The sequence below is a fragment of the Schistocerca americana genome, chromosome 9, assembly GCF_021461395.2.
Source record: "Schistocerca americana isolate TAMUIC-IGC-003095 chromosome 9, iqSchAmer2.1, whole genome shotgun sequence".
Taxonomy (NCBI): domain Eukaryota; kingdom Metazoa; phylum Arthropoda; class Insecta; order Orthoptera; family Acrididae; genus Schistocerca; species Schistocerca americana.
The window spans coordinates 186,019,032-186,046,490 of NC_060127.1; the positions used below are offsets into that span (position 1 = coordinate 186,019,032).

The 27,459-nt window shown below is 45.3% G+C and overlaps 1 protein-coding gene and 1 pseudogene across 1 annotated transcript in view; both read right to left on the reverse strand.

Moving 5' to 3' along the window:
• Positions 1–27,459, reverse strand: part of LOC124550805 (flocculation protein FLO11-like) — a 139,994-nt gene that overhangs the window by 84,964 nt on the left and 27,571 nt on the right. Inside the window, exon 3 of the mRNA XM_047125531.1 lies at positions 1,878–2,075. Coding sequence (XP_046981487.1) covers positions 1,878–2,075 — 198 coding nt within the window. The remainder of the gene's footprint in view (positions 1–1,877; positions 2,076–27,459) is intronic.
• LOC124551662 lies at positions 23,450–23,567 on the reverse strand (annotated as a pseudogene).

The following is a 27,459-nucleotide window of genomic DNA, read 5'->3' on the forward strand; positions in this document are numbered from 1 at the left end:
GAGCGTGGCAAGTTCAACGTGCTGCTGAACGCTCAGGAACGATGCGACTTGTGCATACGGTACGTGGGGCCCCAACATGGTATACGCGATCGCAACGCACTCTAGCGGCAGTTGAGGGATGTTTCTAGTTCGTAAATCACACTGTCTTACTCAACGGGCCAGCGTAAAATCCCCACGTTAGCTCTATTAAAACGCACATTTCCTCCATCGTCCACGAAAAGGAAATTACCATGTATTATCAATAAGGACACAGGCTTATAAAAGTTCCATTACAAACAGTGCGGTACAAATTTGGAATACTTCTCCGCAAAAGATAAACATTATTTCATCATTCCCACATTTTAGTAAAACCCCAAGGTCAGTCTTACTTGATCACTGTTCCTGCCCAGTAGCAGAATCTTTGCAACATGTGAATTACGAAGCGTAAAAGAAAAAGGAGCAAAATACCTTTATACAAGTAGCGCAACCTGTCTAGTAGATTAAGCCAATCGAACAGTCACCCCTCAAAAAAAGGTGAACTTATATTTACATAACATCAAATATTATAGTGTATACTTATATTAAACTAATAACAAAGTATCAGAACCTAATAAAAACGCGAATGTTAGGAAAAATATCTGGTAGTGTCTAGACGCGAACCACCGCCCCCACACTCAACTCATTACAAGTCGGTGACTCTACTCGTTACGCTAAACCAACAAAAATCTCTTGGTACTAATGATAGTATCTCACTAACCGCAACCGTAGATAATTACTAATTGAAATTTAATTTTAACAAATTGTACCAAGAACAAAGCGTTTTGGATGGATCTTCAGTGTGTCGCTGCCTTCAAGTAGCCTACTCTCATAATACGCAAGTTACAATAATTCTTTTTGCCATGAATACGATGTTTCTCATTATTTTATTGGAACAGATCACACAGTTAACAACAGGTTTTCCAGTGATTTTCAATTAGCTGGTGCTCAGAAACGGCATATATACATGTAAGCTTCAAATTAATGTCAATATGGCGCCTCACAACTCTGTGCTGAAGGGAAACGGCGTGCTTGTGACGTAGGTGGCGTTGCGCCATCTCATTGCTCAACGCTCAGACGCACGCTCAGAATATCTGACATGCCAGATATTGCTCTGCACGTTCGGAAAGACTCCCGAACGTGCTATTCCACGTTATGACGTCAGAAACTCGACACGCTCAACGTTCAACGTTCGGATGCACGGTCCGTGTGCCGACGGCTTTAGTATTGGAGGGCAGCGTGGAGGGTAAAAATCGTAGAGGGAGACCAAGAGATGCATACACTAAACAGATTCAGAAGGATGTAGGTTGCAGTAGTTACTGGGAGATGAAGAGGCTTGCACAGGATAGAGTAGCATGGAGAGCTGCATCAAACCAGTCGCAGGACTTAAGACCACAACAACGACATTGTGTTTTTAACTGTTCTGTAGGCTGTAGGGCAGCATATTACGCTGCTGCCGTTCCTCTTTACGGGAGGACCTTCTTGTCAAATTTCGATCACCAACGCTCTCCTCCGATTGCGGAAATATTCTGTTGCCGGACATGCGCATAGGGAGAATCGATTATCATGATAAAATAAGAGAAATTAGAGCTCGCACAGAAAGACCTAACTGCTCGTTCTTCTCGCGCGCTGTTACGGCGTGGAACAGTAGAGAAACAACTTGAAGGTAGTTCGATGAACCTTCTGCCAGGCACTTAACCGTGAACTGCCGAGTAATAATGTAGATGTGGACCAAGCCAAGAGCGTATTTCTGAGTCGAACATGGTCCCAGGCCAGACGTGTCCAAATAATAAAATATATTGCGACTTCCATGATTTGTATGCAGACGTATAGTTGGAGCTAGTTGCTGGGCCGACGCGTACCTTCTTCCTGGTGGGGCTCTTGGACTGCTGCTGCTTGCTGGGGGCGGCGGCCGTCCTCTGGCGGTCCTGCCTCTTGGCCGGGGGCGGCGGGGGCGGCTTGGCCTTGCGGGCGCCCTTGGCGGCTGCGGTGGCCGCCACCTTGGCTATCAGCTTCCGCACCGCGGGGGCGGCCGCTTTCTTCTTCGCTGCCTCCACAGTCTGAAGAAAAAAAGAAAACTCCACGTCACATACATTGCCTCTGTGGAAAGTAGAGCCGTGTGTAGAGGAATTACGATCTACATACACTGAGGCGCCAAAGCAACTCCTATAGGTATGCGTATTCAGATAGAGACAACAAGTGTCTGTCGTAGTACCTAGATCGGTTAGTGTGCTACAATGGCAGGTTATCAAGATTTAAGTGAGTTTTAACGTGGTGTTATAGTCGGCGCACGAGCGACGGGACACTGCATCTCCGAGGTAGCGATGAAGTGGGGATATTCCCGCACGACCATTTCACGAGTGTACCGTGAATATCAGGAATCCGGTGAAACATCCAGTCTCCGACACTGCTGCGGCTGGGAAAGATGCTGCAAGAACAGGACCAACGACGACTGAACAGAGTTCAACACGACAGAACTGCAACCCTACCGCAAATTGCTGCAGATTTCAATGCTCGGCCATCAGCAAGTGTCCATTCATTCAACGGTACATCATCGATATGGGCTTACGGAGCCGAAGGCCCAATAGTGTAACCTTGATGACTGCACGACACAAACCGTTACGCTTCCCCTGGGCCCGTCAACACCCACTTCGGACTGTTGTTGACTGGAAACATGTTGCCTGGTCGGAGGACTCTCGTTTCAAATTGTATCGACCGCTGGACGTGTACGGGTACGGAGACAACATCATGAATCCATGGACCGCGCATGTCAGCAGGGGACTGTTCGAGCTGGTGGAGGCTCTGTAATGGTGTGGAGAGAGTGCAGTTGGCGTGAGATGGGGTCCCTGATACGTCTAGATACGACTTGACAGGTGTCACGTACGTAATCTTCCTGCCTCATCACCTGCATGCATTCATGTCCATTGTGCATTCAGACGGACTTGGGCAATTCCAGCAGGATAACCCGACACCCCACAGGTCCAAAATTGTTACAGTGTGGTCCCAGGAACTCTCTTCACCAAACTCCCCACACATGCAGATTATTGAGCGTATCTGGGATACCTTGCAAAGTGCTGTTGGTGTTGTCTGTTCCTTCGAGCATGGGTCAGACATTAGTCGAGTTTATGCCGCGTCGTACTGCGGCGACCTGGATGCTGCCGGGAGGCCTAGACGATATTACGTCGGTGTAAAATTTTCTTTGGCTCTTCAATGTATAAACGTAAGTAATGGGCACCCAGGCGAAAACATTCTTGACCTCCTGAAGGCTTCAAACTGATGCAGTGTGAAACCACCACTTGGGGGTAGCCTAAACTATTATTTATGAAGTGTTCGATACCACTTTTCATATTTACTTTTCGATACAATTTGTTACGCACTACGCGATAATTTTTGGCCAAATCCAATCGTTTGTCTAAATAGTATCGGCTCTCCAAAAACAGCCTTTTTATGTTCGTAACGCAGACAGTGTAGCATCTGTGCCGTATTTCTGCCCACGTTTCATCACACATCATAGACAACTCACACTGCCGTACGTAAGGAAGCAGTCAAGGTCGGTAGAAATGGTTCAAATGGCTCTGAGCACTATGGGACTCAACTTCTGAGGTCATCAGTCCCCTAGAAGTTAGAACTACTTAAACCTAACTAACCTAAGGATATCACACACATCCATGCCCGAGGCAGGATTCGAACCTGCGACCGTAGCGGTGCGCGGCTCCAGACTGTAGCGCCTAGAACCGCTCGGTGACACCGGCCGGCACATTCGGTAGACATATCTATCCTAGAAAGCGGCAGATGGTGGGAGCAGAAGCAGTGTCATTTGTTTTCTTTTTTCTTTATTGGATTTCGATTGCCCAAGAGGTGGGCGGGCTGGCAGCAGCATAATACGCCGGTCTGCAGCCTACAGAAAGTTAAAAAAAAAATTAGAATTAGGAGATATCATAACAATAAAAGCAGGTGATAAAACGGTGACTGTTAAATACTGAAACATGGCGAATAAGTTGCGTAAAAAATATAAAAACAAAGGGTCGGTGATGCTGATTAAAACACATAGCGAATGGACAGGCACAATTTAAAAACCACGGTGATAGTCTGGTTTCTGTTCGCAACAGTTAAAAACAAACGTAGCGACAGTATGGTGGCTGTTCGCAACAGTTAAAAAGGGGCACTCACGAAAACACTAGAGTAGTACGAAGGCGTATGGAGGGGGGGGGGAGAAGGACCAGACAGAGGAGGGGGAAAAAGGGGGGAAGGAGAAGCAAGAAAGGGGGGAGCCGATGGGGGGAGAGGATGCAGAAAATGGGGGGGGGGGGGGCAGGGCGGACGCGAAAAGGAGTGGGGTGTCATTTGGTTTTGCGCCGAGTACAACAGTTTCATTACTTGATGGCTTTGTAATTACGATTTTAATAACTCTAAATTCACGTTCTAAAATTAATTAAAGATTTCATATAACGCTATGGAACACTGACTGAATGAACGGATGAATCGTAAACGCGCCCCGAACAGGCAGCCCTTCCAGCGGTGTGAGAGAATACAGTATCTGAACAGAAGTACACTGACACCAATATCTAATTACCCACTAGATGTCACTAGAGACCGACGCGTCTGAATAAAAGGCGGTGGGGCAGTACTGAGTTGTCAGCAGGGACGCAGTGTCAGCAGAATGGGTCGGTCAGGAGAGCGTGGAACGTGGACTAGTCGCTGGGTGCAACCTCAGTAACCAATCTACCAGGGACATTCCTACCCGTCTAAAACTGGCCAAGTCATCCACTGGGTATATGACTGTGGAGTTGAAATCGGAAGGAACGACTGCAGCTAAACGAAGACCGGCCAGACTCGATGTACTCAAGGACAGGGACAGTTGAGCATTGCGGAGGGAGGTTGTAGAGAATCGCATGAAACTTAAGTGCGCGTCATTTATGTTGGCGGCGAGTTTAGGTTCGTTCTGCGCATCTGACGTCACAAAACACAGTCAGCCAATGAACAGACAACGACATTGCCAGATCTCGACTGTAGTGCAGAGCACGGACGAGTGTCTTCAGTTTTAGAAACGTTCAGTCATAAATAAAGTAATAGAACAAAAGCAATGTCTTGATAGCAGACTTTCTTTTATAGAAAGTTTGGAAAAAGCATTCTTTATACCAACTGCTTCATATTCTATTAATTAATTGAACACAACAAGCAATAAGACTCCTAATTCAGGCGATAGCAAGGAAAGGTGTTTGTATCAATCTCACGAACTGCTTTTTCGCAATAAAGAACAGCGGTAATTGTTTATTTCCTATTGTACTTCGACGAAGCGTGAATATTCATAGTCATACCAACGGTGTTTGTCAGTATTTTGCGTGACATGTTATACTTCTCAAGAAGCAAGACATTAACCCTTTCGCTGCTGCAGACACGTGTTCCCCGCATTCCGCGCTGTGCGCGATTTTGTCACTGCACTGCTCGCCTGTGCAGACACATAGTGTTCTAACTGCTTTGACACACTTATTCGATTTCACAAAAACTATTTGGCCCAAAAATTTGATTTTTACACGTCTTTTTGACTGATACCTTTTCCCCATAAATGACTTAATTTTGTTTCGATGTTCAACGCAGTTATTATGCAGCATTAAATGTAGTAAACCATTGCACGAAATTTTGAAGAGTTTGCAGAAGTAAAAGTCCATAGCGTATACTTTCCGTATGGTCAATTTTAGTTGCCACAGTGTTGAGAATGAAATGTGGACAAGATACCTAAATTTCATATAAAATTTACTGTATAACATCATCTCATTTAATTTAAGTGCTTTAAAATAAAGCCAAACGCGCCCAGTGTAAATAAAACTTTTATTACAGTCGCGAAAGACGGAATATTTCTCAATATTACATACGACACCTATGTGGTACTTAAATTAAATGACATATTGTTATACAGTAAATTTTATATGAAATTTAGGTATCTTGTCCACATTTCATTCTCAACATTGTGGCAACTAAAATCGACTATACGGAAAGTATACTCTACGAACTTTTACCTCTGCAAACTCTTCAAATTTTCGCGCAATGGTTAACTATATTTAATGCTGCATAATAACTGCGTTGAACATCGAAACAAAATTAAGTCATTTATGGGGGGAAGGTATCAGTCAAGAAGATATGGAAAAATCTAATTTTTGGGCCAAATAGTTTTAGTGGAATCGAATGATAAGAGTGTGAAAGCAGTCGGCACACCATGTATCTGCACAGGCGAGCAGTGCAGTGACAAAATCGCGCACAGCGCGGAATGCAGGGAGCACGTCTTTGTAGCAGCGAAAGGGTTAATGCGGCCGTGGTGGCTTTACTTGACGTACTGCGCGCTCCCTCCTAAACCTAAGTTTGCGAACTATGCTATACTATGGCGCTGCTTCTCTTGGCGCGTGCGTCGTGTGCAACTGGCAACGCAGCAATCTCCCGCGTCTGGGCGGGCATGCGCGAGCCGCCAAGATAAAAGAATTCAACAATAGTGAGCCGTAGTAAAAATTGCTGTTTTGAACAGCGCGCCGCAGCGCGTTGTGTGAAGCAGTCGCCCTCCGTTTCTGGCGGTGGCGCCGCTGCGGCAATCGCAGCTTTGGTGGGAAAGCGGAAAGATTGCCTGTTCACGTGCATTTAAGGGGCGCTATCAGCTCGGCAGGGGGTCAGTCGGAGTGAGGCTGGGTCAGTCTCTCGTTCGCATTTGTGCGGCAGTTAGTGTCTGTCTGTCGTCTGAGTATGTCTGTCCTTTGCATCAACTTTAAAGTCAGAAAATGAGAGTCTTGCCGCTCCGCCAGTAACAGAACTCAGCTAGTGGTCGCCCGGTCGGGGCTGAGTTCCTGCATCTGAGTCTGCTCGTTAGGCCGCCAGTCTGCTCGAGTTGCTCGGGCAACGGTCATTGGCGGTTGGATCGGTCGGTTGGTCGGTCGCGCACTGAGACACGAGATGACTTGTCCGCCTTGAGACTCGGCGCATGTGAGGTCGCCACGTGAGTCCAGTGGGCCGCGCCCTATAGCGAGGGGTAGTGGCTTCGCGGCCGACACGAGAGCAACAGGAGTCAACCAACGACATCGGGCTAGCCGGCGCGAGCTACGACGCCGTGAGATCGGCGCGCCTTCCTGCGGCCGTTGAAGCGGCTGGCAGCGGACGGTTCGGGAGAGCGTTGGGGGTGCTGCGCCAGGTCTTCGCCAGAAATCGCAGTTTATTAGAAGTTCAGTGGTTGGAGATATGTTGTTCCATTTACTTGTTAAATTCTACTTGTTTTCCTGGTGAGGTCACCAGCCGCTTTGTTTTGGGGTCCTCCCACGATTCTTCTCCGTTTGCCCATCCGCGGGAAGGTGGTTATTTGTGAATTAGGTGGTCCGTTTTTTCCCTTGTGGAATTAGGGAGGTTTAGAACAATCTGCGGTCCGGGTTGTTTAATAGCCCCCCTATCAATCTGCCATACGTTATTAGCTGCCTCTGTCATGTTTGTCGGATTCGGCGTTGACGAATTTATAGAATTAAGTTAAAGGCTGAATTCCTGAAATATGTTTTCATCTTGCCTATCATCTTGCGAGGAGGTATATGTGTAATGTAGAGTATGTTTGTACACTTTATGTAAGTCTGTATTTCATGGGTTTTATTTAAATAGTCATTTTTATGAAGTTGCCACCCTTCCACCGTAAGAGCCCCTTTAAAAACAAATTGCACTTAGTGTGTTTTGTACCATTTCCATCCCTCTTACGGGGTGCATAGTTAATGTGTTTGTGTGAGTTGTTAAAAATTTTAGTTTAAAGTAATCTGGTGTGTTGCAGATTTGCACCAGTGTAGTTTTCCAGAGGTCGTTGTGAGCGGCCGTGACTACGGCCGTGTTGAAAGGGAGCAGCAAGCTTCTCAGCCCGAAGGCTCCTACTGTAAAAAAAGAAGCAGGAGTTGTTATTCTGCCTCTGAATAATTGTAACTTGATATTTAGTGGGCGCTTCCTGATTGTAATTTTAAATCTGTTTTTGAAAAAGCTTTTAGGAATAAAATTCACATTTATTAATGGTAATTTTATGTTCCATCAGTTACTTCCTGGGAAACTAGTTCCACGCTCACCTAGTGTGATTAAATGTGTTAATGTTCTTGATGAATCGCTAGTAAATAAAGTAAATTACTTAAGAAAAGATTTTGAAAGTAAATTTACGGTTCAACCAGTGGAACGAGTTAGTCGTGAGTTCCAAGGCGCTACCAGTAGGCCAGCTTGCGCAATGACTGTGCGTTGCAAGTTAAAAACGGTGGAGTACAGTGGTGGTCAAGCTCATACAGTACGCCAAACATCTGTGTAGTCCATCCCAAGCGACGCGTGGGGTGGTGTAAACAGCGGCACCGATGTACACAGTGGATGTGTTCCCCTCATTGCGCTTAAGAAAATGCTAAATGCGGAAGGATGTCAACACATTTTGCGGCATTGTGTATCGCTTACAGCAGAGGGACAGTTCGGATACAATGTCGTAACTCAGCGTATGTGAGTGACTGGTGTGTGGGCCATAACGTTCCTGAGATGAACTGCCCTGCCTCGACTCTCGACTTGGAATCAATCGAATAGCTTAGGGATCAGCTGGAACGTGCATTTAGCTCGAGAATCCAGCGTCGAACATCACTACCTTCTTTGATTTCGGCTCTGGAGGGAGAACGGGCTGCGATTCCTCAACAGACATTCAGGCATGTTACTGAAAGTGTCCCCAGCAGAGTTGAAGTTTTCATAGCGGTGAACGGTCGACACATCTCACATTAATGTCAACAAATGAGTGTACAGATATCTTTGGCCACAATGTGTACAGTTCGTCTCTGATCCCTGTGTAGTCAGGGGGCTACAACCAACATGATACATAGCGGCCCCACCACAACGGAATTCCATGGTCCTCGTCGGCGCACAAAACGACACTGCATAGTGGGTGGACGAAAATGCACCCAGAAAGGTGCCCTCGCTCAAGAGATGGAGGACGAGCGGGAATGCAATGCCACGGCGAGAAAGTGGGCTAAAGATTTCCATGCACGATAGACACGATGCACTCTGCAAGGCGGCTTCCTTCCCAATTGGCTCCCTCTTGGGGAAATTTTGAAAAATGTAGGTCAAACCATCACAATGGGCGAAAGATGTGAGACTCTTATTAGTCGGCTCTTACGACAGGCAAGAATACCTCGGGCCTATTCTAACCCCTGGGCCCGCAGGGGTTTAAAAACTGGAAAAAGAGGTGTGTTCACGGGGTCACAGGTCGAGAAGACCGTAAAAGAAGTGACAGCGACAACCAACCTGCTTCTTCTCCAAGACTAATGTAGAACCTTGTATCTGGAAATAAAAACCACTTTCACGGAGGAAACTGGTGATCAGTTGAATCATCTGTGGATCGTCTGCTAATATTAAATTTAAGGAATCAGCAAAACTATATTTAACATGAAGGGCCGAGGGAAGGGGAAATTCCACGAATATATTAGATACTGTCAGTCTGGCTCCACAACCACATTTTGGTGGTGGATAGTTAAGTAGTTACAGTCGACCACACCGTTGTGCGAGAATGCCTCTCTTGCAGCATCTGCCAAGGGAGTTGATTGATCATCTCCGAGACGCTTTCGCGCTTAGAAAATGAATCCATTACGAAATGTGCTACTCTTCTTTGGATCTTCTGTATTTCCAGGCTGACTAGCAATATTGCAGTTTTGGGTGGCGTATACTCCCCAAGGGTTCTCCCAATGAATCTCAGTTCCGCATCCGATTACTTTTATGTGGTCGTTGTACTTTCAACCACTCTGTACTGATACCCCTAGATATTTTATACAACGAACTGCTTCCAGAAACCGATCTGCAGCCGTGTAGTCATAGAATAATGGGTATTTCTGTCGATGTTTACGCGGTACGATTATGGACAATCTGATTTTCGAGCCAGGCTGTTATGAATCATTATTATTTACATGATGTCAGCTCATTTCGGCCGTTACTCATTTTGAAGTGTATACTCCTACATTCAACAAAAATTAAAAAAAAAAAAAGACGGGCGAGAAGAACGCGTTTTAGCAGTCAAAGATTTAAAATAACCACTGCTGTAGTGGCATTCGCAAATAAACATAAAAAAAAATTCGTAATGTATCGCGTGGAGCATTGCCCTACTCAGGTTGATTCGACACACTCTAGTTTATCGTAAACAACTATTCGAAGATGTAAGAAGAAAGAGCCACTACCGCCCAGACCTGTCGGTATGTCCTGCGTACATGGTGCCTCTCAGTATTATATGTACTAGGGCTAATCGGAAAGTAAGTTCCGATTGATCGCGAAATGGAAACCACTGCGATAATCAGAAATATTTTATCTGCAACAGTTAGCGACAGCTTCCAGCCACTGCTGTACATAGTCACCACTCGAACTTAGACATTTGTCGTAGCGTTGTACCAACTTTCCAATACCCTCGTCATAGAAGGCAGCCGCCTGTGCTTTCCGCCATTTCTCTACGCTCATTATAGCTCGTTGTCTGTGTGAAAATGTTGTCTTCATAGGCAGTAGTTAATGTGAGCAGAGATGAAACACAGAGAGAGCCAATTACGAGCTGTAGTGCGGGTGATCAAACACTTGATATCGAAAACGCTGCAGGAGAATTTTCATTGCCGCTGCAGACTGTGATCGAGGATGGTCACGAAGTAGGAACCGTATGAAAGTTCTGTAATGTGGGCTGCATAACGTCAGGCGAAATCTCTCACCAGGACCTCAGACTTGGCGGGAGAGACTATTTCCTACGCACCTTTATGAGCTCACCACGCGCTCAGAACTGAAAAGAGCGAAGTGATGTAACCGACAGGCATGCTAGAGACACTGCGCAACACACATGTGCAAAGCTTTATCAGATTTTGACAGTGGTTTCATTTCTTGACCGATTGGAACTTACTTTCCGAATATCCCTCGTATTTTGTCGGTTTATTTGTAATTATTTGCCCGCTCTCTTTTTGCATGTATGTGTATTTATTTTTCCTCTAGTCCGTCCGTAACTGTACTTTTCTTGCTTGTGTGTAGTACTTATAGGACTTCGGAGGCTTCTGGAACGGTGTGGTCGGTCTCTTTCACATGTGTCGCCACTGTGAAATTATTGGTATCAGTCAATCTGGTGTGCTCTTTAAATCTAATGATAAAATTATGTCGTGTCCTACCCGTGTTAAATTTCCGACAAACTTATGGAAACACTATTGGGTTTTGTTGTCTTATTTATGCAAAATTTACATTTGTTAACACTGAGAGCCAACTGGCAGTCGTTGCACCAAGCTTAGGGTCCTTCCGCTCACGGGTTTCTCGAGCGCACCACAGCACAGCACACCACAGCACAGCACACCACACCACACGACACGCCTTCCGGCTGGGCTGGCGCCAGCGAAGAGCGAGCCATTTCCTGCGCCCTGCCTTGTCAACGGCTCTTGTTAAACGCGGGGCCACTGCCGGAAATTGAGTAGCGCAACAGGTGGGGATCGCTACGCAGCTGTCGCACCCAGGCGCAGAATTACAGCTGTGCTGTGCTGTGCCTTTACTTGTAAAATGCCCAGCCTCAGAGCTGTGGTCCCAACTGCCAGTTCTGTCTGTCTGTAGGAGCACGTGGAGGTCAGAACAACACAACGGTACAGCAGGTGTTTGCTACATGGCGGGACTCGAAATTAGTCGTCCTCTGAACAGAGCACACCGGTAGCTTTGAAGTACTGTACTTGGTTTAGAACTGGCGGTCATGTGCACAGGTGGCGCGGCATAGGGCGATTCCAAGGCACAGGGGAGGGGGGGGGGGGGGGGGGAGGCGGGCGGCGTAGCTAGGGAAGTGTTGACGTGTGGGACTGTCTGTCTGGCTACACGCTAACTTCTGGGGTAATACTCAGTTCACACCGATTCAGGCGGACTTGACGTCTCTAATCGCGCGTACACTGTGTACCTAAGACTTCTGTGATCGTAATGTTAAACTTCGGCAGTCATTCTAGTAGACGAATAAATGGAGCAGCTCAGTACATCTTCAGTTGGTAGATTCATTGCAATTTTGGAAGGTCTTGCTGTCCTTTCTTTCTTTGAAGGCGAGATCTTGCCAAAAGTACTGTAAGGACTTACCAGCACAGTTTGTGAATGGTGAACAAGTGTCACTACTACACTCGTGCTCACAAATTAAGGATAATGCTGATACATGGTGAAACAACGCTCTGGTGGGCGGTTTGCAGGTTTAAATCACCTCGGGGTATGACCATGCGGTGCATTTGACCTGCGTCGCACGGTGGCGCTGGCAGCAGTCCACATACGCAGAGGTGTGTTGGTGCATGTCAGAGTACCGTGCAGCGAGTAAGCGTGCAGACCTTTACAGACGCGCTAATGGTGACTCTGTGTTGAAAATGGCTCAAAGAACATATATTGATGACGTTAGAAGGGGTAGAGTACTAGGGCGACTGGAGGCTGATCAGACACAGCAGGTCGTAGCACTGGCCCCCCGTGTGCCACGAAGTGTGATCTCAAGATTATAGCAACGATTCCAGCAGACAGGAAACGAGTCCAGGCGCTACAGTACGGGACGTCCACAATGTACAACACCACAAGAAGACCGATATCTCACCATCAGTGCCCGCAGAAGGACGTGGAGTACTGCAGGTAGCCCTGCTCGGGACCTTAGTGCAGCCACTGGAACAGTTGTCTCCGGACACACAGTCTACAGACGACACGTCGGAACACACAATGAAGACCAACGGATGTAGTTGATCAGACAGGATGATTACATAAGAGTCGCCTGTCAGAATTCGTATCTACAAGCATGAGGAGTCCCATATCACTACAACTGTACGTACCCCACACCATTACAGAGACTCCGCCAGCTTGAACAGTCCCCTGCTGACATGCAGGGTCCATGGATTCGTGAGGTCGTCTCCACACCCGTACACCTCCATCCGCTCGATACAATTTGAAACGAGACTCGTCTGACCAGGTGACATGTTTCCAGTCATCAACAGGCGAGGCGTAAAGCTTTGTGTCGTGCAGTCATCAAGAGTACACCAGTGGGCCTTCGGCTCCGAAAGCCCATGTCGATGATACTTCGTTAAATAGAGTTCGCACGCTGACACTTGTTGGTTGCCGAGCATTGAAATCTGCAGCAATTTGCAGAAGGGTTGCACTTTTGTCACGCTGAACGATTCTCTTCATCGTCGTTGGTGCCGTTCTTGGAGGATCTTCTTCCGGCCGCAACGATATCGGAGATTTGATGTTTTACCGGATTCCTGATATTGACGGTACACTCGTGAAATGGTCGTACGAGGAAATCCCCACTTCACTGCTGCCTCAAAGATGCTGTGGCCCCTCGCTCGTGAGCCGAGTGTAACACTACGTTCAAACTTACTTAAATCTTGATAATCTGCTTTGTAACAGCAGCAACGAATCTTACAACTGCGCCAGACACTTGTTGTCTTACATACGCGTTGTCGACCGCAGCGCCGTATTCTGCCCGTTTACGTATCTGTATTTGAATACGCACCCCTATACCAGTTTCTTTGGCGCTGCAGTGTTTCGCTTTTTTCACATCCAGAGGACCATAATGAGTCGCGCTGACTTGATTGCGATTATTGTCTTCGAATATGTCATTTCTATTCGTGTCGTTGCGTATTTCCTTCACTTACCCTCTACGTTAATTTGTAGCAGTTGTTTTCTACGTACGATCGAGTTGCGTTACTTGACAGCGACTCATGCTCAGAGAGTTACTTTCGTCCTTAAGTTTTACACACCAGAGTGGTGTATGGAACATACTGCTTCACAAATCTAGAATTGGTTCTCTTTTCGAATGGTCTTCTGTTTTTTCTGAACTTGCACTTGACATTCCGCTACATAGTAACCGAGTGTTACTGGAAATGTTCTGGAATGTTTTTCTTGTGTGATTTGTATTCGCAAATGGGACAAGTTAATTCGTTCACAGGGGTTGGCCTTCTAATGGATCTAAAAAATGCTATGCGTGTTTTGGAAAACTTGAAGCCCTTTCAACAGATGTCAAGCTTACGTACGAAATCCATGTTTGAATATTACCGCTACAGAGGACGTGCTTTCTTTTCCAGTCTTAGAAGTAACTTTATCCTGTTTTACGTGGCCTGAGTGGGAAGGTGCATCTCGGTGTATTTCACACAAAAAAATTCGGAACTCCTCTTAGGTTCGAACAGGGAATCTCTGTCATTGTACATCAGCAGTTACGCGAATGAATCACAATGTTCATTTCAAAAAGTTGCCAGGTTCTCTCTTCCAAAGAATGAAAAAACAGCAAACCATGTTGGTATATACATTTCTGGAAGTCGCCAGGTTCTACCTTTCAAAGAAAGAAAAGACAGCAGCAGCTTTCACAACTGCAAAGAATGTAGCAGCTGATGATATAATGAGATGCTACTTTAATTCCACTGCCAAAATGTCTATAGCAGTTTAGCATCTCGAACGGGTCACGAAAGTCAAACCACAATTTCCGCCATCTTCGACAGTGTGTGTACATGTCACAATGACGTCGCTTTCGCCTGAATTGGTGTGAACTGTACCTCTTGCTGTGTGGCTCCTAGTACACACCACCCTCCAAACCCGCAACACAAGCACGTCCTGCGGGTTGCCACGCTTCAGGCGTCAGATGCCACTACAGGCACCACCGCCTTGAAGCTAAATAAATATTCGCCCTCGTCCCGCATGTTGGTAAATGGTCCGGTCAAACAAAGACAACAGCAACAAAAACAACACCACACTGGTTTGTTGTCCACAGAGGTCTGTCAGCTGCAACTACAGGCTCCAAGTCCGCTGGCAGCAGAGGGCACTTACGCAACTACCGTCCCGCGACCAGGGGCTCTATTTTCCTTCTCCATGTCCCATGCCTGGCTGCAGTTCGCGTTGCATTCATGCGCCGCGACAATATCTAGGCTGGCACTCAATGTCTGGTTGGCGTTTCGGTCTCAGCTGCCTAACTCGCCTCTACTCCGAATTAGCCGGCCGCTGTGACCGAGTGGTTCAAGGCGCTTCAGTCTGGAACCACGCTGCTGCTACGGTCGCAGGTTCGAATCCTGCTTCGGGCCTGGATGTTTGTGATGTCCTTAGGTTAGTTAGATTTAACTACTTCTAAATACTTAACACTTGGTTCAGGAATCATAAAATAAGGTTGTATACATGCAATAATCCTGGAGATACTAGAAGGTATTCGATAGATTATATAATGTTAAGACAGATTCAGGAACCAGGTTTTAAATTGTAAGACATTTCCAGGAGCAGATGTGGACTCTGGCCACAACCTATCGGTTTTGAACTGTAGATTAAAACTGAAGATCCTGCAAAAAAGTGGGAATTTAAAGAGATGGGACCTGGATAAACTGACTAGACCAGAGGTTGTACAGAGTTTCAGGGACAGCATAAGGGAACAATTGGCAGGAATGGGGGAAAGAAATAGAGTAGAAGAAGAATGGGTAGCTCTGAGGGATGAAGTAGTGTAAAGGCAGCAGAGGATCAAGTAGGTAGAAAGACGAGGGCTAGTGGAAATCCTTGGGTAACAGAAGAAATATTGAATTTAATTGATGAAAGAAGAAAATATAAAAATGCAGTAAATGGAGCAGGCGAAAAGCAATACAAACGCGTCAAAAATGAGATCGACAGGAAGTGCAAAATGGCTAAGCAGGGATGGTTAGAGGACAAATGTAAGGCTGTAGAGGCTTATCTCACTAGGGGTAGGATAGATACTGCCCACAGGAAAATTAAAGAGTCCTTTGGAGAGAAGAGAACGACTTGTATGAATATTAAGAGCTCAGATGGAAACCCAGTTCTAAGCGAAGAAGGGAAAGCAGAAAAGTGGAAGGAGTATATAGAGGGCCTATACAAGGGCGATGTACTTGAGGACAATATTATGGAAATGGAAGAGGATGTAGATGAAGATGAAATGGGTGATAAGATACTGCGTGAAGAGTTTGACAGAGCACTGAAAGACCTGAGTCGAAACAAGGTCCCGGGAGTAGACAACATTCCATTAGAACTACTGACGGCCTTGGGAGATCCAGTCCTGACAAAACTCTACCATCTGGTGAGCAAGATGTATGAGACAGGCGAAATACCATCAGACTTCAAGAAGAATATAATAATTCCAATCCCAAAGACAGCAGGTGTTGACAGATGTGTAAATTACCGAACTATCAGTTTAATAAGTCACAGCCGCAAAATACTAACACGAATTCTGTACAGACGAATGGAAAAACGTAAAAGCCGACCTCGGGGAAGATCAGTTTGGATTTCGTAGAAATATTGGAACACGTGAGGCAATACGGACCTTACGACGTATCTTAGAAGAGAGATTAAGGAAAGGCGAACCTACGTTTCTAGCATTTGTAGACTTAGAGAAAGCTTTTGACAATGTTGAATGGAATGCTCTCTTTCAAATTCTAAAGGTGGCAGGGGTAAAATACAGGGAGCGAAAGGCTATTTACAATTTGTACAGAAATCAGATGGCAGTTATAAGAGTCGAGGGGCATGAAAGGGAAGGAGTGGTTTGGAAGGGAGTGAGACAAGGTTGTAGCCTCTCCCCGATGTTATGCAATCTGTATATTGAGCAAGCAGTAAAGGAAACAAAAGAAAAATTCGGAGTAGGTATTAAAATCCATGGGGAAGAAATAAAAACTTTGAGATTCGCCGATGACATTGTAATTCTGTCAGAGACAGAAAAGGAGTGGGAAGAGGAGTTGAACGAAATGGACAGTGTCATGAAAGGAGGATATAAGATGAACATCAACAAAAGCAAAACGAGGATAATGGAATGTAGTCGAATTAAGTCGGGTGATGCTGAGGGAATTAGATTAGGAAATGAGACACTTAAAGTAGTAAAGGAGTTTTGCTATTTGGGGAGCAAAATAACTGATGATGGTCGAAGTAGAGAGGATATAAAATATGGACTGGCAGTGGCAAGGAAAGCGTTTCTGAAGAAGAGAAATTTGTTAACATCGAGTATTGATTTAAGTGTCAGGAAGTCATTTCTGAAAGTATTTGAATGAAGTGTAGCCATGTGAAACATGGACGATAAATAGTTTGGACAAGAAGAGAATAGAAGCTTTTGAAATGTGGTGCTACAGAAGAATGCTGAAGATTAGATGGGTAGATAACATAACTAATGAGGAGGTATTGAATAGAATTGGGGAGAAGAGGAGTTTGTGGCACAACTTGACCAGAAGAAGGGATCGGTCGGTAGGACATGTTCTGACAAGGGATCACAAATTTAGCATTAGGGGGCAGCGTGGAGGGTAAAAATCGTAGAGGGAGACCAAGAGCTGAATACACTAAGCAGATTCAGAAGGATGTAGGTTGCAATAAGTACTGGGAGATGATGAAGCTTGCACAAGATAGGGTAGCATGGAGAGCTGCATCAAACCAGTATCTGGACTGAAGACCACAACAACAACACTTCTAAGTCTAGAGAGTGATGACCTCCGATGTTAAGTCGCATGGTGCTCAAAGCCATTTGAAACATTTCTACACCGAATTCTGTGTGCCCTGCGGCAAGTGCCTCCACGGCCCGTCAGTCAGAGCTCTCACTAGGAACCATCTCTGGACGGACCCCGTGCTGAGTTTGACTTCTAATTAGTACTGAGGTTAGGGCAGGGGCTTTACTTCATCAGATTTGGACTTACACCAACTTAGTACATATTGTTTCCCAATGCCGAGACCAAGGCTAAACGAGGCATTGAGAAGTGTAACGACCCAAAGCACAGAAACAAAAATAGATGTTTGTGAAAATTTAATTTAAAGACAAGCGATTACTCTTCTAGGTCTGAACTGTTTTTTAATCAAGTCTCAACATCGTATATTTAAAATGTAATTTACCCACTTTCAGTTATGAAATATTAATTAATATTTAAGTTTATATTTGTGATCAACGTTAATCAACAAAATTTCCATATACACTCCTGGAAATGGAAAAAAGAACACATTGACACCGGTGTGTCAGACCCACCATACTTGGTCCGGACACTGCGAGAGGGCTGTACAAGCAATGATCACACGCACGGCACAGCGGACACACCAGGAACCGCGGTGTTGGCCGTCGAATGGCGCTAGCTGCGCAGCATTTGTGCACCGCCGCCGTCAGTGTCAGCCAGTTTGCCGTGGCATACGGAGCTCCATCGCAGTCTTTAACACTGGTAGCATGCCGCGACAGCGTGGACGTGAACCGTATGTGCAGTTGACGGACTTTGAGCGAGGGCGTATAGTGGGCATGCGGGAGGCCGGGTGGACGTACCGCCGAATTGCTCAACACGTGGGGCGTGAGGTCTCCATAGTACATCGATGTTGTCGCCAGTGGTCGGCGGAAGGTGCACGTGCCCGTCGACCTGGGACCGGACCGCAGCGACGCACGGATGCACGCCAAGACCGTAGGATCCTACGCAGTGCCGTAGGGGACCGCACCGCCACTTCCCAGCAAATTAGGGACACTGTTACTCCTGGGGTATCGGCGAGGACCATTCGCAACCGTCTCCATGAAGCTGGGCTACGGTCCCGCACACCGTTAGGCCGTCTTCCGCTCACGCCCCAACATCGTGCAGCCCGCCTCCAGTGGTGTCGCGACAGGCGTGAATGGAGGGACGAATGGAGACGTGTCGTCTTCAGCGATGAGAGTCGCTTCTGCCTTGGTGCCAATGATGGTCGTATGCGTGTTTGGCGCCGTGCAGGTGAGCGCCACAATCAGGACTGCATACGACCGAGGCACACAGGGCCAACACCCGGCATCATGGTGTGGGGAGCGATCTCCTACACTGGCCGTACACCACTGGTGATCGTCGAGGGGACACTGAATAGTGCACGGTACATCCAAACCGTCATCGAACCCATCGTTCTACCATTCCTAGACCGGCAAGGGAACTTGCTGTTCCAACAGGACAATGCACGTCCGCATGTATCCAGTGCCACCCAACGTGCTCTAGAAGGTGTAAGTCAACTACCCTGGCCAGCAAGATCTCCGGATCTGTCCCCCATTGAGCATGTTTGGGACTGGATGAAGCGTCGTCTCACGCGGTCTGCACGTCCAGCACGAATGCTGGTCCAACTGAGGCGCCAGGTGGAAATGGCATGGCAAGCCGTTCCACAGGACTACATCCAGCATCTCTACGATCGTCTCCATGGGTGAATAGCAGCCTGCATTGCTGCGAAAGGTGGATATACACTGTACTAGTGCCGACATTGTGCATGCTCTGTTGCCTGTGTCTATGTGCCTGTGGTTCTGTCAGTGTGATCATGTGATGTATCTGACCCCAGGAATGTGTCAATAAAGTTTCCCCTTCCTGGGACAATGAATTCACGGTGTTCTTATTTCAATTTCCAGGAGTGTATATTGCCTATTTAGAGTTATGTTTGAAATCAATATGGCACTAGAATCAGAACGAGCACAACACACACAGTTATGACCTCCTCCAACACTTCACTTCACGGCCCTTGTTATTCTTATTTTCATTACGCACCTACTGAGGCTAGAGCTTCAGATAAAATTGCCGATACACTTCTCATTATGAAGCATTACTACTATGGCCACGATGTAGACACCAAATTATATTGTGAACTCTGGATAACAATCGAGCAGCACAGAACAACAGAATTATGATTTGTGCTCGGATGGAAATGAATATCCGAGAAATCCGAGAGACAGCTTTTCGTGAGTGTCCGAACTCCCAGTATGGGGTTACAGATATACATAAAACTGGTTCACGCTATGATCTCAAAATCGATGACGGCCCTCATGATTCCCAGTGCCTCAACTGTATTATTAACTCCAGAACACTCCAGGCATAACCGGACTTGAGCCTTTTCTTGTTGCGACTCCAAGCAACAACCGGGCTTCCATTTGTTTGTAACACACTCCACAAACGAGACTTTTGCTTATGTACTTATCAATGAAATCGTTCTACACTGTTTACCAGGGTAGTGTTCTCATCGCACGTTCACCGGCGCAGCAGAAATCAATCCTCACCTCTGATGTTGGCGTTCCTGGCTCCCGCACTGTACAAGGATGCCGCAATGTTGGAAAATTAATTCAGGCCACCGCATAAGCGAAATACAACCACATAAAGATACAGAGTAGGCAATGGCACCACGCGAAAGAGAGAAACGGTGAGTGCGTCCAAACACCCACTCTTTAGATCCTGGTGCACCCCAGATTCTGTGAAGAATCGAATCCTAATTGTCAAACAGATTCAAACGTCTGGGAAACACCGGAGGGCACTGTGTAAATGGTGGACAAATTTGATTACCTGGGAGAATTTATAACAGGAAGGAACAGGAGCAAGGTGGGAATAACAGAGAGGATAAAGAAGATGAGGTCAGCGTTCTGCATGACGAGAGAGGTATACAATAAAAAGAATATATCCACAGAGGCAAAGATAAGCCACTATAAGGCAACAGTGAGGAATGCAGTATTATATGCAGCTGAGACGATAACACTAGGAAGAAATAGGGCAGTATAACTAGAGGAAGAAGAGAGAAAAATACTGAGAAAAATACTAAGTCCCAAAACAGGTGGAGAGAGGTGGATGCCAAGACCTAGGGAAGAATTGTACCAGAAAATGAGAACAATATTCGGGGAAATCAGACTCAAAAGGGCAAGGTTTGCTGGATATGTAGTTAGAATGAGTATAGACAGAATGACGACGGGAGTGTGGGAAACAACAGGGAGGACAAGGGGAAAGACAGGAACCAAGTGGGTTGTTGAACTTCGGAAGGACTGGTTGGAAATGGGGATCAAGGTCGAAGGAAAGGAAAATTGGAGGAACAAATACACACCGACCAATATGCCGGAGATCAATGACAGAAAAGAGTACAGGAAAAGATTAGAATGTCACCAGTGGAGCCGGCAGGAGAAACGGACACTGAAGGTCTCGGAAGAAGAGCGGGAGAGAAGAAGAGAAAGAATCAAGAGGTTGTGGGAGAAGAAGAGGAACATACAGTCCACGAAGGGGCTGCCCGTGCTCCTATAGAGGCCGTAACGGAAGAAGATGAAGAAGAAGAAGTGAGTTAATGCGTTAAATATTTAACATTAAGCATGAAAGAGACAAAACGTTTAGAGAGAGTTTGATATTATGATTAATGTTCGTTTTAAGAACCTAAGTGCTCTCATTATGAAACACTGGATAAATGTTGTCTGGGTAATTCGCGCCGGATTCTAAGCAAAACATACGGCGTAATTTTGCAGGCACATTCAGTAGTGTATGTGGATACTGTCTGCAAACTATGATGCGAATGGAGACGTTAGTAAAGAAATAATAAATTAAAACGTCATGTGTGGTACTGAAGTTTCACTGCATGAACAGCGAAAATCTACTAAGCGATAAACTTTTTTCCTCTCATTATTTTGTGGATTGTCAGTGAGAAAAGTTTGAAATTATGTGTAGAGTTTGTTGGAAGTCGCTGAGTGCTCTCATTCACAAATACTGGATGGATATAGTCTGGGTAATTTGCGCGCCATGAGTTACGCTGCCTCCATTCAAACACACAGTCATCTGATTGTAATGCCTGTCTTATTGTGTTAAACGTCTAACGTAAGATTATACCTCTTAATGGGTATATTATGACGGTACTTTAAATTTTTAAATTCGACTAGCGATTACGTGAAATATTGAAAACCTAAGTTTTGTTGCTCTGGAAGCGATAAGATAGGCAATCCGCAACTGGTGTGTTTTACAGGATCCATGATAGTCGCTTTGTAATACAGAGTGGCCAGAAACAGTCTGAAAAACTTGTAACAGTGCTGCACGGTAGGTTGTGCTGCGAAATAGTTGTGAAGAAAAATATTGCATACTTTGCTTCGCTTCCGATTTATTTAATATTGAAATTAGCCACTGAAGTCGTTGCGCAGGCAAATTCAAGCGCCCGCCAGAGACAGCGGTGACTAACTTGTTCTTCGTCTGGTTTCCTCAAAGCTAACAACAGCACCTTAAATCACCTCCGAAAAAAAGACATTTTAACTGTTAATGAGGGTTTGCACTAGTAGTAACTCACGGACCCTCAAATGTCTGTGCATTACCGCATTTTACCCCGTGAAACTGCTTGAATTTCCGCGCGCAAGGAGCTGATTGGCTAACTTCAGTGCTAAGTAACTCGAAAACGGCGCAACGTATGGGATTTTTTCCTTGACAATTATTTTTCAGTGCAACACCCCCAGAAACACACTCACAAGCTTCTCACACTGTTTCTGGCCACCCTGTACAATAATGGTACTTTAGGTGCTAACAATGAAAGATACGAATCTATCTACTATCTTTAAAATTTAAAACTTCTAAATGCCTCAAGTAATCTCTATAGACAGAGTGTCAACTGACAGCACTTGTACAGCATTAGCAGCAGATAGCTTCAGAATGTCTATTAACGCAATAAAATTTTAGTTTTGAGCCGGAATCTTGAATCTGAGAGTTGAATTTTGGAACCAAATAAATTGGAAGACAATCGGTGTTGCGGCATTATTAGATAGTAGAGATCACCGATTTTCTGTAGAGCTTTGATTCTCTTTGGTTTAAAAGAGGCAATTGTAAATAACACTAATTTCGACAATAAGACTGAGTAAGATAGACAGCACACAAAAACCAAGGATCGCAGCAAAAAAGTAAAATCACGATGGTAAAGCTGTTGTAATTCTTATTTAATATATTATGTACACAGGCAGTTATTGAAAGTTTATTCACGGTTTCTGTTGGCAGCAGTGTTTAAAACTGTAATTTTTATTCGTTTTAAGGTTGACGCAGAACCAACGACAAACATGTTTGATTTTCTGATTAAAAGACGATCATTTTTAACATCTCGAAGAACTCAGAGCTCAGGCGCCAGTAATGTAACATGTTTAGCTGTGTACTTTGTACAGTAATATGTGTGAATTTTGTCTTTCAAGGACATAGCGAGGCTATGTAAAGCCAGTGGCCATTTTGGCCAGTGTCATGTACTGCAGTTTTATGACACCTGTAACTACTGCCTGGCTAACAACGTTAGCACATGCGGCAAACACTTTTAACACTGAAAATGGAACATTACACACAGCGGCCAAAAGTGGCCGAAGAGGCAGTAGAAGAGTTGTACGAGCGACCTGGTGAGCCACTAGGGAAAATACGTCTAAGACCGACAGCTGACTACGAAGTTATGGCGCCACAGCCATATTTGAAGACATTTCCCCTGGGCCCCCCCCCCCTTTTTTATTCAAGTCATCACTAAATCCTAATAAAACGATGTTAAATAATACATCTGCGTAAAAAGAAAGAACTCCTCCCCAATAGACCATGAAGGCCTAAAGGTACCGACCGGCCGCCGTGTCATCCTGAGCCAACACGCATCACTGGATGCGGATATGGAGGGGCATGTGGTTAGCACACCGCTCTTCCGGCCGTATGCCACTTTACGAGTCCGGAGCCGCTACTTCTGAATCAAGCAGCTCCTTACTTTGCCTCACAAGGACTGAGGGCACCCCGCTTGCCAACAGCGCTCGGCAGACAGCGTGGTCACCCATCCAAGTGCTAGCCCAGCCCGACAGCGCTTAACATCGGTGATCTGACGGGAACCGGTGTTACCACTGCGGGACGGCCGTTGGCGTGTAAAAAGAAGTGACCGTCAAACATTGCAGTACGACCACTTTGAAGCAAAAGAAAGAGGACAAAGATCCTGTGTACTCCATTACAAAAGGAACATACAATGGCTAAATCGACCATTCCATTTTCATTTATATTCGCTGATCAGATGTGTTATCGAACTGTGTTCTATAGACTCTTATGTGGAACAATTAAAGTGAGAGAATTTAATTTTAACCTGATGTTATCCTTCACAATTTCCTTTCCAATTATTTGGAGATCAAAGTTCAGAACAACCACAAAATGTAACAAAGTTAAATGCGGAATCTTTTCGTTTGTGTGTAGTGTTTAATCCCAATTGCCAATTACAGCAGTATTAACTTCCATTTATTAAATGCGACCGAACCTGCGATCAGTTTCAATCGTTCAGTAGTCCGATTGTCTTTTCGAACTTTTAGGATTCATACAGTTAAAATCAACATTAACGCACTTGAGAATGAAATAAAACTAATTCCTTCCAAGCTAACTATTCGCCGTTGCTATAGTGAACGTAAGTGAAAGTAAAGAAGTGCTTCGGATTTATCAATAATTTGACCATGTTATTGAAGACAGAATTCGGTCAGTAAATGAAAGATTTTTTTGAGCTCCAGTTATCGCAAGTGAAGTAAGTACCACGCAATGGTATTTTACGTACCCATTGATATCTGAATTAATTATATCGCAATTAAAGACAGAAAGTAAAACACCAAGTTAAAGCTGTATCAGTAAAGAGGGTGCAGGTCATCAACAGACACCTTGAGAAGAAACTTACTTAAACAGCCAGACTGAAATTCCCGAGTTTTAAATATCCGTACCCACATACCACCACAGGACAGACAATAGACATAATGAATCATTCTAGGAATAGACATAATATTTCCAAGCATATAAAACTTCGAGGGCATTCTGGAAGATGATAATGCCCGTAAGAGGGAGGCGAAAGGCTAAATTAAACCTTCCTTTACGGTAATGGGGTTATTAGGGAGATTTTCCCTCAACATTAAGATGCATGTCAAGGTTGGTGGTACCCTTCCCAGGCAACAGGAAACAGCAATTTTAAAGATGCAGACCAATCCCCAGACACAATTAATCAACAGATTCCGAAATCAGACTTCGGATTATAAGGCGTATGCACAAGCAAATACAGACTCATTGTCAGAACACAGTCTAGTAATTATGGAGCGTAAACTGAAATTTAATAGAATTGTGTGCAAGAATCAGTGAGGAAGGAAGTGGGATACTGACGTACTGGGGAATAATCAGACGCATTTGAAGTTCGCTAAGGATGTGGATACAGCGATAAGGCGTATCACAATAGGAAGTTGAGTTGAGAGTGGGAGGCATCTCTAAAATCAACAACCACAGGTGTTCCACAGAAACATAACAAGATAGGAAACTGCAGAAAACCCTTGGGTAACAGGTGAAACAGTTCAGGAATGTTCAGGGAAAGACAGGAGAACACCAATCTAGATCACTAAGGAATGTAATAAATAGCAAACGCAGGGCAGTCAAGGCATAATGGTGCATTAAAAGCGTTAAGTAATCAAAAACGAAATGCACGTCGGAAGGGCTGGCTCTGAATATAGAAAAGTTCACACAACCTTTGGTGAAATTAAAACCAAAGGTGTGTATATACGCAGACTGAAGTGATGAATGAAAATTTGTACCAAGTCCGTGATTCGAGCCCAGGTCTTCTGCAGGCGTGCAACGGGAATTCCACTATGAAACGCAGGTAAAAGAGCGGATAGGTGGAAAGAATACAATGAAGGTCCCTATGAAACGGAGAACTAACTTGATGATCTGACAGAGGAACAAACTGGGGTGGATAAGAAAGAGATATGGGATCCAGCATTAGAATTAAAATTTAAGAGGTTTCGACAACTTAAGGCTAAACAAGGTAGAAGGGATGCATAACATTCCGTCAGAATTTCTAGAACGGTTAGGCGAAATGGCAATATAACGACAATTTACAGTGGTGTGTACAATATATTAGTCTGGCGACATATCATCAGACACAGGAAAAATATCATCCATACAATCCCGAAAATGACAAGAGCTAAAAAAAATAATAATAATAATAAAAATAAAAACGCGAGTACTAACGCACTATCAGCTTGATACCTCTTGCATCCAAGTTGTTGACAAGAATGTAAAAGAAAACTGATGATCTGTTAGATGTCTATCTGTTTGGTTTTAGGAAAGGTAAAGAAAGGCAGTTCTGACGTTGCGGTTGATAATGCAATCAAGACTGAAGAAAAATAAAGACACGTTCGTAGGGTTTTTTAAGCCTAGAAAACGCGTTCTGCAATGTAAAATGGGCAAAATGTTCGAAATCCTGAGAAAAAAGGAATAAGCTATAGGGAACGACGGGTACTATACAATATATACAAGAACCAAGAGTCTACAATAAGACTTAAAGGATGGAGTGCCAGGATCTTTAATATATAAAGAGTTCGTTGGCTTGGCGAGTTCGGTGAGTCGAGGCGTGCGCTGATGAACGGCTCTCAGTTGCTAATAATTCTTTTCTCCGAACTTTTATAAATGACCATTAATAAATACACATCAAAAAAAGTTTCGCATAACCACGGTTCCCAGAACGCAGAACGTTGACTATGAATACTGTATCACACACGCAGTCCCTTTGACTGTTCAGAGATGTCACGAAACCTGGTCAAAGATGTAAACAACCATGCATGAGCAGCGCCTATGAGACGGAATTAGACGGAGGGGTTCTGACAGTTCCAGTCATTCCACCAGAAAGGAGGTACACGGCTCGTGTTGTCTGCAGTGCTACCACCGCGGTTCGACCGTGTTCGCATTGTTACTTTGTGCCAGGAAGGGTTCTCAACAAGCGAAGTGTCCAGGCGTCTCGGAGTAAACCAAAGCGATGTTGTTCGGACGTGGAGGAGATACAGAGAGACAGGAACTGTCGATGACATGCCTCGCTGAGGCCGTCCAAGGGCTACTACTGCAGTGGATGACCGCTACCTACGGATTATGGCTCGGAGGAACCCTGACAGCAACGCCACCATGTTGAATAAAGCTTTTCGTGCAGCCACAGGACATCGTCTTACGACTCAAACTGTGCGCAATATGCTGCATGGTGCGCAACTTCACTCCCGATGTCCATGGCTAGGTCCATCTTTGCAACCACGACACCATGCAGCGCTGTACAGATGGGCCCATCAACATGCGGAATGGACTACTCAGAATTTGGCATCACGTTCTCTTCACCAATGAGTGTCGCATATGCCTTCAACCAGACAATCGTCGGGACTTGTTTGGAGGCAGCCCGGTCAGGCTGAACGCCTTAGACACACTGTCCAGCGAGTGCAGCAAGGTGGAGATTCCCTGATGTTTTGGGGTGGCATTATGGGAGCACAACGTATGCCGCTGGTGGTAATGGAAGGCGCCGTAACGGCTATACGATACGTGACTGCCATCCTCCAACCGATAGTGCAACCATATCGGCAGCATATTGGCGAGGCATTCGTCTTCATGGACGACAATTCGCGTCCCCATTGTGCACATCTTGTGAGTGACTTCCTTCAGGATACCGACATCGCTCGACTACAGTGGCCAGCATGTTCTCCAGACATGAACCCTATCGAACATGCCTGGGATAGGTTGAAAAGGGCTGTTTACGGACGACGTGACCCACAAACCACTCTGAGGGATCTACGCCGAATCGCCGTTGAGGAAGGGGACAAGCTGCACGAAAAGTGCTGTGATCAACTTGTGGATAGTATGCCACGATGAATACAGGTATGCATCAATCCAAGAGGACGTGCTACTGGGTATTAGAGGTACCGGAGTGTACAGCTATCTGAACCACCACCTATGAAGGTCTCGCTGTATGGTGGTACAACATGCAATG